This window comes from Erythranthe guttata, chromosome 12 (genome assembly GCF_056151865.1).
Source record: "Erythranthe guttata isolate IM_541 chromosome 12, IM_541, whole genome shotgun sequence".
Classification (NCBI taxonomy): domain Eukaryota; kingdom Viridiplantae; phylum Streptophyta; class Magnoliopsida; order Lamiales; family Phrymaceae; genus Erythranthe; species Erythranthe guttata.
The window spans coordinates 4,908,652-4,919,994 of NC_142544.1; the positions used below are offsets into that span (position 1 = coordinate 4,908,652).

The window sequence follows — 11,343 nt, forward strand, 5'->3', positions numbered from 1 at the left end:
TCACTTTGAAAAAACGTTTGCAAACACCCCCTTAGATTTAGAAAAGTTTTAAAAAAATATACTTTTTTTCTAGGCCAACACGTCACTGAAAATCGCTAAAAAGCTTTGCAATGTTGGTGACTCCTTCGATGTTTCATCATTTCACTCTATTAAAAACTCGCTTCATATAAATTGAAATGTATGCAATCAAGCGTAAGATGAATATGACATGATTCAAAAGACTTTTATCTAATGACCTAATATTTCAAGGAACTTCTAGCAAGAAAAAAAGATTTCAATGCCCTTATCCATATTTATTTTCACGAATTAGGACCTTTTAGCAAAATTACTCTATAAAATATAGAGCAAATTACAACCACCCTGATCAGGACCTATGATCATTTCAAATCTTTTGATTTTTGACAAAAATATAAAGATTCACATTAAAAAAAAAGGTAAAATAAAACAAGTCAACTATTTATATTAGAAAAATCACTCTATAAAATATATGCTAAATTACAACCACCCCTAATTAGCACCTCTCAACATTTCAAATCTTTTTATTTTTGACCAAAATATAAAGATTCACATTAAAAGAGGTAAAATAAATCAACAACTAAACTATTTAAAGAAACTTTTATAATATCATTGAAATGCTAAATAGCCACACTCGATTATGTACAGATCAACGATTAATAATTACGCGGTGTATTTCACCAGGTGTAGCATCGAACAAAACCGAATTTAAAACAACTCTCGTAATTTACTAATTCTAGACATTACGTTCTTGTATAGATGATGCTTGCGTCTCCCCCAATTTTTTTTTCCCGCGTAGAACACATTTTCTTCCTAAAATTCACATTTTCACACGCAGTAAAAACTGCAATAGATCCCCCATTAATGCACAAAACACATCAATCACCCCCACCAAAATCCCCATTAAAATATCCACATTCCCATTGCACAAATTTTCTTTTTACTACACTCAGAAATAAGAACTTGATTATAATTTTCATCCATTTTTTTAGAAAAGAAAAACAAATATTAAAAATATAATGCCGCCGGAAAAGAATCCCACAGATTCACCCACATCGCCGATTCTGTCAAACAATCCTCAACATTTTAACAAATCGAGGTTTATCTTCATTTCAATGGCGGTTTTTCTCTCCCTCGCCATTCTCTCCTTAATCCTCTTCATATCCATCTCCTCCTCCGCCGTCCGCCACCCCAACGCCGCCGCAGCCGGCAGCGCCGGCGCCGCCCCGCATTCGAACCAAGAAATCATCAGCCTGGCCTGCAGGGCGTCACGTGACCCTACCACGTGCCAAGCCTCCTTAACGCAGTCGAATCGCGTGCCACCAGACGCCACCGTCTTGCAGGTGATCGAATCCGCCGTGTGGGTGGCGTCGCAGAACCTTAAAACCGGTCGGAAGATGGTGCAGGATATCCTGGACTCGTCCGCAGGGGATAAAAACCGGTCGGTGGCCGCGAAAACCGGGCTGGAGGTGCTGACGTACGCCGAGTACCGGTTGAATCTGGTGGACGGCGCGCTGACACGTGGCGGGTTCAAGGACGCGCGTGCATGGACGGGCGCGGCGTTGGCCTACCAGTACGGGTGCTGGTCGGGTTTCAAGAGCGTGAACGACACGCCCCTCGTGGGCCAAACGATGTCGTTCTTCTACTACTCGCTCATCCCATCCACCAGCGACGCGCTCGGGATGATGGTCAACTACGACGTTTACCGCGACGGAATCGGGTCGTGGGGCCCGCCCAAAACGGAGCGGGACGGGTTCTGGGAGCCCGGGTCGGACTCTCCCGGGTTCGTGGGCGGCGTGCCGCCCGGGCTGAAGGAGAACGTGACGGTGTGCGGCGGCGGGGGTGGGTGTGATTACGCGACGGTGCAGGAGGGAGTGGATGCCGCCCCGGATAATGACGGGTCGGGTAGCCGGTTCGTGATATGGATAAAAACCGGGGTTTATGAGGAAACGGTTCGGATTCCGTTGGAGAAGAGGAACGTGGTTTTCTTGGGAGATGGGATGGGCAAAACGGTAATTACAGGTTCCCTGAATGTGGGGCTACTGGGGGTGTCCACCTACAACTCCGCCACTGTCGGTGAGTTAGTTGTATAAATGTTGTTATTCTTTTATTATGTCCCTTAATTGTGTGTTTATATTAATTAATTTTTTTACTAATCTTGTTTTGCAATAATAATCATCTCTACACTAAGCACAACTCTTGTTTCACATGTTATATGTATGAACAGCCAGAACATGCAAATAATTCTCATCTAATCCGATTTTTTTTGATTTTGGAACTATATTTTTCACTTCAAATTAAAATATTCCGATTTTTTTTTTCAATTTGTTTTTTTAATCGAAATTGAAATAGAAATGAGATTCTGAATTAATTTTCAAGATTCCAGAAATTCCAACATTTTTCCGAAAACTGTACTTATAGTATCAATATTATTATCCAATTTATATATTTTGGTGAATTTAAAAAAAAAATGAAATTTCAGATTTCCGGTGATTTGGATCCCATAAAATTCCGGTGAACAAGATTTTTCCTTCCAATTTTCGATTCTTTTAGGAAACTTTTTTGGAACAAAATTTGAATTAGTTTTTCACTTCCCAAAAAGAAAAATCGAAATTTTTCCAAAATTGCTAATTTCGGTCCGATCGATCCGATTTCCATCCTCTTAGTCCATAGCGACGAGGAAAATAATGCGGATTGTAATGAAATGAAACAGAAACTATTTTTCTTATCAAAAAAAAAAAAAAAAAAGAAACTATTTTAAAGAAAAAATTGTTTTTGCATAGTCACATTTAATTGTATTTTAAATAATTTGCATAGACACATTTGATTGTATAAATAGATTGTCTAACATTTAATTCTCTAATTAAAAAACAAAAGGTGTTCTTGGCGATGGATTCATGGCGAGTGGACTCACAATCCAGAACACAGCGGGCCCCGGTGCTTACCAAGCCGTTGCATTCCGATCAGACAGCGATCTCTCGGTAATAGAAAACTGCGAATTCATCGGGAATCAAGATACCCTTTACGCCCACAGCTTACGTCAATATTACAAGTCGTGCCGCATCCAAGGCAACATCGATTTCATATTCGGAAACTCAGCTTCCTTCTTTCAAGACTGCCTAATACTAATCTCCCCCCGCCAAATCGATCCCGAGAAGGGAGAGAACAATGCGGTCACCGCCCAAGGCAGAATCGATCCGTCACAGTCGACCGGATTCGTATTTCAAAACTGCGTAATCAACGGCACGGATGATTACGTGGCGTTGTACAACAGCAATCCTAGCGTGCACAAGAATTACCTAGGTAGGCCTTGGAAGCTATATTCTAGAACGGTTTTTATCGGTTGTACTTTGGGGTCTCTTATTGCACCCGATGGATGGATGATTTGGGATGGCGATTTCGCGTTGAAGACACTTTATTACGGTGAATTTGAGAATAGTGGGCCCGGTTCTGATACGAGTAAGCGCGTTAATTGGAGTTCGGTTATACCGGCGGAGCGTGCTTACGCGTATACGGTTCAGAATTTCTTACAAGGCGATCAATGGATTCCTGCGTCTTCTTGATTGCACATAGTATTTTTGTAAGGATAGAAATATTTTTTTTGGCAGCAATTTAAGTCAGAAAGTTTAATCTGCATGACTAGTTTATCTTAAGTTAGAACAAATTTAGGCCGGATGTGATTTCGGGAAACTAGATATTACACTTGGTTATTTACACTAATTCAATTTGAGTCGTAGATCTACACATAATCACGCACACACCCATGTGTATGTGTGTTTACTGGATAGTTATTTAATCAAATTTACGATTCAAATCCACCCAGTGTAAATAACCAGTTGTAGCATCCAATGAGATCCTTTATTTAGGACAATTTATGATTAAAGTTGTTGGTTTTTTATAATGATTTTTATTTATTTATATATGAATTGCCCATATATGAATTTGGTTTTGAGTGCTTGTAACTTCAAAAGTAATAATTCGATCAAATTTTAAAGTTTATCTTAATTTATATTATCAAGTTGATCGTAATTTCTCTTTTTGCAAAGAACTAAAAGAAATACCTATCGAAAGAGAAATAGAAGATAAGCAAACTAACATATCATTAGGGTTTAGGCTGGAAATTTGCGCGAGTTTCCCGAACTTTTTCAACTTCAATTCGATTTTTTTGATTTTAGAACAATATTTTTCTTTACGAATAAATTCCAAAAAATATTAATTGTTATTTTTTTTATTTTTCCGATGGTATGTGGATTGGAATTGAAGTTTATATATACATGATTCCCATTCGCAATCCGTTTTTATTTTATTATTATGCATATTTTAGGGAATTGTTATTTGCGGTTTGAAAGTTGCTATTTGCGGTTTATAACTAAATCCCCCAAAAAAACACTTTATTTCACTAAAACCCCAAAACTTCCCAAAAAATCCAACCCCCCCCCAAAACGCGTAAAAGCCCAACTTGGGCGGCCATTCATGCAGTGCACGCCCAAGTTGGGCGTGCAAGCTGCATTTGGGCGCCCGAGTTGAGCGTCCAGTGCAATTTTTTTTTTTTTAATATTCGAACGCCCAAGATGGGCGCCCAAGGCGTGTAAGAACGCCCGGAACGGGCGTTCGTACACGCCTTGGGTGCCCATCTTGGGAGTTCGAACATTTTTTTGCGAAAAAAAAGCCATACAAATCGATTTGTAGGGCTTTTTAACATGAAATTGGTTCCGTAATCGATCTACCCAATGCATATTGCACATAAAAGAGTCGAAATTACATCAAAAAATCGAAGCCCAACCCTTCTTCAAGCTTGATTTTGAATTTTCGATTTTTTTTTCTTACTATTTGTAGTTTGGGGGGTTTTTTGATTTTTTTGAAAAATTTTGGGGGGTTTTGTGAAAAACCGCAAATAGCAATTTTGTAACCGTAAATAGCATTTCATATATTATAACATGTATGAATAAAAAATATAATTTCTGAATCCTTAATTGAGAAAATTTTCAATCTTGGAACAAGTTTTTTCATTTAAAATTCAAAACTGCAACTCTTAATTTTTTGCTAAGTTTTTGGAAAATGAATTGGAATTAATTTTTTGAAATCCAAAAATTTTGTAAATGTCAAAAAGGTAATAATATATAGGATTGGTGTAGAAAAAAAATCTCAAAGTTTTGAAGTAGTTCACGTGATGCAAAATTGCATCCACACAAGGCGATTCAATTATTACTATGTTGCTAAAGAAGTCACATGGTGAAGAAGGTTCCAGAACTTTCTGCAGTTTGTATGTAATACAAATTGGTGAGTTCACATGTGCAACTTAATCAATAGTACATATTTTAAATAATAATGGTTTGTTTCATACTACACTCGGTAAAATTATTATATATGTAATTATGCTTTAAATGTATCTCTAACAGGAACGATAAAGATAATTGAAGAGAAGATACAGTAGTGGAAAAATAGTTTTTTATTACTATCATTTATCGTAGTAAAATGTACTAAATTCGTAGTAAAAAGATTTTTGTTACGCATTTTGCTATTAATTCTTCCCGTAGCATATACGGACGTCACAAAAACTTTGATACGGTAAATGGCTGTAGCTGCTGATAGTTTTTTGCTACGGTGATTCCTAGTATTTAGTACGACTTCAAGATTGTCCTTTAGTATAATATACATTTTGTTTCGGTAGAAAAAAATCATAGTAAAAAACTATTTTTCTACTAGTGATAAAATGTAAATTGTAAAAAGAATCATTTTTTTCTATTCTGAATTTTTGAAAAAAACTCCACATATATTATTAATAATAAATACCTTTTTAGGGAATATTTTCTAAAAGATTGAATCATGGAGGGAGTAAAATTAACACAAATTGTTTTATAATAACTAGCATTTCTTTTCCCGTGCGATGCACGGGATCGCACGGGATCGTATTTTAAAAGTGAAAGAAAATAATCAATTTAATAGATAACAATAAAAATATAATACACTAACATAATAAAATTTAAGAAAATACTATTCATATTTTATGTAACATTAGTTTTTTTACGTAGTAAGAATTATAATCCAAACAAATAAGTTAAAATTTAACAAATCGAATTTCTATCTTTATCTCTTAAGATTTGAGATATATTGACGAAAAATAGGAGATTGAAGCCGCATGGATTCTTCATGGTTCAGTGTCAATTTTAATAATTGTTGAAAAATATAATTAGAAAATTAGTACATAAAAAATATTAAAAATAAATAATTATTAAAATACAATTAACGTTTCTTAGGATTGCCTAGCGTTTCTTTCTTTTATATATAAGATTATAGTAACTATATACATGTCCAATTCAAAATTTAAAGAGACAAATAACTTTTAGGATTTTTAATTACATGTGCATTAGTTCCCATTGCATGTTAGTTCTTCTTATCATTGTCCATTATATAAAATGTGATACCGTCGTACCGGATACGGACTATGACATATATGTAAAGTTGTTAAATGCGATACTATTTTCTAATGCACAATTCCATTGAAATAAAATTGACAATAAAAAATATTTTAATGTATATAATATCTTTTTAGAATAGGTGAATTGCCAAAAAAATCATCACAAACACACTTTAAAAAAGGGATACTCTACTTCTTTGTGTTGCAAGTATATCTATCTCATTTAAATTTATTTGCTAATGAGGAAAACTTTTTTTTATATATTAAGATTATCCTAACATATTGAAATGTCAATTCAACTCCAATTTTATGATTTAAATTCTAATTTAGGCCCAATATCAACAATTAATCAATTTGGACTCCTAATTCAATTTTGAAGTCCACCACTCGTAATAAGAGAGTTGAATGACCCAAAGTGATTTAAATTATATCATAAACGGTATTTTAGAGAAAATAAACCTAGGGAATGGTGGTGTTTTTGGACTAGACATATATGCATTTAATTTCTTCTTATTGGGGTTATATCTAATTTGTCCTTTTAAAATATGTGAATATTATATATTAATAGATTATTAAATTTAATAAATATACCTATATAATTTTAATATTTATAAACATTGAGCTTGACCACGTACTCATTTTGCGTTTACGGAACTTTGGACTGTGCGAAGAAAATAAGGTGGGCCTCAACCTAGATTGCAGACAGTGCAATGTTTAAAGGAGAACTTAAGTGAGTTTCTGTATTCAGAATATATAGAATGCTGCTTGAAAGTCTTAAATTCTCCAATGGTTTATACAAATGATTTAAGTCCCTATTTATATTAAAATCTGAGCTACTGGATGAATAAGATCATTTTGCTTCTACGGTGCAGTGTAAAATAATTATCTAGAGCATTCATATCTAGATATTTCAAAACGAATATCCTAGAACTATTCAAGAAGGGGCTTTAGTGCATAAGTCCTTAACAAACTATCTTTATTATTTTAGGTTTATGGGTTATATTTCTTTCGCCAATAAGTCCATCCCTTTAATATTTATCATAAATAAATGAAAAATTCATGTATATGACAAAATTACCCCCAAACTTTTACACCTAATTTTTAATTGTAACCCCAATTTAATCAATTTTGACCACAAAAATCCAATTCGACTTTTTTTTTAAAAAGCATTTTTTTTTCAAAAAATATATTTTACTGCCGATCTCCGGCGTTGACTTTTCAATTTCTTTGATTTGTTGACAAGTCAACGTAATTATATTACTGTCGTTTACAGTAAATAACTGTAAACACAATAATATTATTGTCAACTACATCAATATTATTATTTTTTTGGGTTTTTTTGTTTTGTTTGAGTTATTCATGGAGTAACGTAATAATATTACTGTTTATTATTGTAATATTACTAGGGGTGGTAAACGAGCCGAGCCGGCTCGTGAGCTCGACGAACCGGCTCGTAAAAAGCTCGAACTCGGACTCGAGGTTTTCGAGCTCGAGCTCGAGCTCGCGAGCTCGAGCTTTCTGACGAGCCGAGCTCGAGCCCGATTTTAGTTGTTCATCAGCTCGCGAGCCGGCTCGCGAGCCGGATTTATTAATATTTTTTTATTTTTTTTATTTTTTTTATTTTTTTTATTTTTTATATGTTATTTTTATTTCAAAATGTATAATAATATAAAATATTATAGAAATAAATACAAATATTAAAAAAATATATAATCACAATTTTGTGTTTATTTTGTAATTTTTTTAAAATATTTTTTAATAATAAAATAATAAAATAATATTTAAAAAAAGAAAAAAAAAAAAAGGGATTGGGCTCGAGCTCGAGCTCGACAAAATTAACACGAGCTCGAGCTCGAGCCAGAAAAAGAAGAACTCGACGAGCTCGAGCTCGACAAAATAAACTCGAGCTCGAGCCAGCCAAAAGAGGCGAGCTCGGCTCGAGCTCGGCTCGTTCACACCCCTAAATATTACTGTAAACATAATAATATTACTGTAAACATAATAATATTAATGTGACTGACGGTAATATTACTGTTGTTATAGTAATATTATTGTCACTCACAGTTATATTAATTCTTTTGGCCTTTTATTATGTTTACCTTTGTTGAACGGTCAACATATTAATATTACGCTATTACACAATAATAATAAGTTTTGTGTCTTAATATTACTGTGCTAGAGATTAATATAACAATATTATTGTGTTAAACTATAGTATAGTTATTTTTTTATTTTTTAAAATGACTTTTATTAGGCATAGGAAGCCACTTCAAAAGGAAGAGTATCACCCTCAACATAGACGAAATCGTCCATTTAAGCAAGTGCATGGACAAGACAATTGCCTTGTCTTTTAATAAAACCAAAAGAACAGAAAGAAAAATAGTGAAGTAAATTAGAACAGTCTTCAATATAGGCACCAAAGGAAGAATCAGATGCCTCTTTCCGACGTAAGGCTTCCATTATCTCTAACGAGTCGCTTTCAAGGAATAACGAGAGCTGCGTGGGCTTCGCCTTCCACGGCGGTAGGGCGGCCCGAGAATTTGCCAATGCTCCACAGATACACTTTCCATTTGAATCTCTTGTCACAATAGCCGTTCTGTAGAAGTCCTTGCCCGTTGGAAAAGCGACGTCGAAATTGACTTTCACGACACCTTGGTTCGGGGGAGTCCATGCCGTTCTGTAAGGTTGCTGTTTTAGTGGGGTATGAATCAGCTGGGCTTGCTGATACGCCGATGCCCATGATGGTAAATCAACATACTGGATACCCATCTCCCTGTTCTCTTCTTTGTTTCGGCTCTCCCACGCTTTCCAAATCACCACTGTCGCCAAGAGAAATAGGTCCTTAGTCAGTCTCTTTTCCAAAAATTCCAACCAGCCCCACATGTTTGGAAATTTACCCAAGCGATACAAGTTGAAGGGATGGCCTGCCCATACACAAGAAATGCCGCTGCAGTTTTGGAAAATATGGACCGTCGTTTCGATTTTATCCCTGCAAAAGTTACAGAAGGGAGAATAGATAATTTTGCAACGGAAAAGCTCACGGTTGTTCGGTAAAATGCATGTACAAGCTCTCCAGAAGAAGAGACGATTTTTTGGCGGAATCTGAAGCTTCCATATAAACTTCTAGTTTCTAGCACAACCTCCATTTGATGAATCTCGTTGCTCATCCCTCATTAAAATGCTGTGATAGCAGGACTTAACGGAGAAGCGTCCATCCTTCGTAAGACCCCAAATAAGTCTATCCTTAGCATGACTACTTCCAATTGGAACAAACAAAATACGTTGAACATCAATCGACCAAAAGGATTCTTTAATAAGTGACACATTCCAGGACCGAGTTGAAGGGATTATGAGATCGCGCACTTTGTCGGGGAAGCTTGTGTGTACAGGTCTCTTCGTGATGATTCTACCTCCAGCCTCTGGCAACCACAAATCATACCATATTGAGGTTGTACTTCCATCGCCAATTCTGACCTTCACATCCATAGACAAAAATGAACGAGCCTTTAAAATACCCCGCCAGGTTGCAGAGGGTCGTGATCCTAAACTTGCAGACCATATATCCCCATTCGGAAAGTATCGCGCTTTAGGGATTCGAGATAAAATGAGGTTGGGTTGAGTCCAAATCCGCCACGCCTGTTTCGCCAAATGTGCCAAATTAAAAGTCCGCAGGTCTCTAAAGCCAAGACCTCCATATTCCTTTGCCATACACAATATTCGCCAAGCCAACCATGCGTTTATTTTTTCCATTACCCCACCAGCATTTTTGAATAACTGATTCGAGCTCCGTAATAACATTTTGGGGAAGCAGGAAACAACTCATTGTATAAGCCGGTATTGCCTGGAGCATTGCCTTGATCATCACCTCTTTACGCGCCTTTGGTAAATGCCTCTCACTCCATCCTTTGATCTTGGCCCACATTCTCTCTCGTAGGTAGCTAAACATCTCCTTTTTCGTCCTTCCCAAAGAAGCCGGCATACCAATATACTTGTCGTGGCTATCTACCACTCGAAAACCGAGAATTCGGGAAATAGTGTCCCGGGTTATCGCGGGCGTAGACGGACTAAAAGTCATTGTGGACTTATCAAGGTTTATCTCTTGCCCCGAGGCCACCGCATATTTATGTAAAATGTTCTTCAGAGTTAAGGTATTGGTTTCATGTGCTTTGCAAAAGAATAAAATATCATCTGCAAAACAAAGATTAGATATTATAGGCGCAGATGGGGCCACCCGTACTCCATGCAGATTTCCGGCAGCTTCTTCTTTGTGAAACATAGCAATGAGGGCTTCTGTACAGCAGATAAACATATATGGAGATAGGGGGTCGCCTTGGCAGAGCCCTCTTGTGGGTTTGAGAAACCCGAACTGAGATCCATTAAACAAGAAGGAGTAAGAGACCGAAGAGACACATAACATGATCAGATCAAAAAGAGAAGCATGGAAACCCAAACGACATAAAATTTTCCTCAAAAAGAGTCATTCAACCCGATCGTATGTTTTACTAATATCCAAATAGCCATAAAATTCGCCTTTTTATTAAGACTATATTTAATGAAATGATTAACTTCGAAGGCTACTAAGATGTTATCAGTAATAAGATGTTTAGGGACAAAAGCTGATTGAGTTGGAGAAATAATGTCATTAAACACTAATTAAAGCGGATTAGCGATAACTTTGGACCCAAATTTATGTATAACGTTTTACAGAATAATGGGCCTATATTCACTGATACGTTCAGGGGTTTTCACTTTTGGAATGAGGACAATGAAAGTGAAATTAAAAGAAGAGGGAAGGTTTTTATTGTTAAGGAAATCTAAGATGCATTTTATGACATCTGAGCCTAGTATATCCCAATATTTTGTATGAAAAACAACAGGTAAACCATCCGGTTCAGGGGATTCAAGAGGTG

The 11,343-nt window shown here is 36.1% G+C and overlaps 1 protein-coding gene across 1 annotated transcript; it reads left to right on the forward strand.

The window, feature by feature from the left end:
* The first annotated feature begins 614 nt into the window (after window positions 1-614).
* LOC105950105 (putative pectinesterase/pectinesterase inhibitor 51) lies at window positions 615-3,916 on the forward strand. Its single transcript, XM_012973421.2, has 2 exons — window positions 615-2,091; window positions 2,893-3,916. Exons 1-2 carry the CDS (start codon window positions 1,035-1,037, stop codon window positions 3,576-3,578), a joined length of 1,743 nt encoding a protein of 580 aa, XP_012828875.1. The 5' UTR covers window positions 615-1,034; the 3' UTR covers window positions 3,579-3,916.
* Window positions 3,917-11,343: the final 7,427 nt, after the last annotated feature.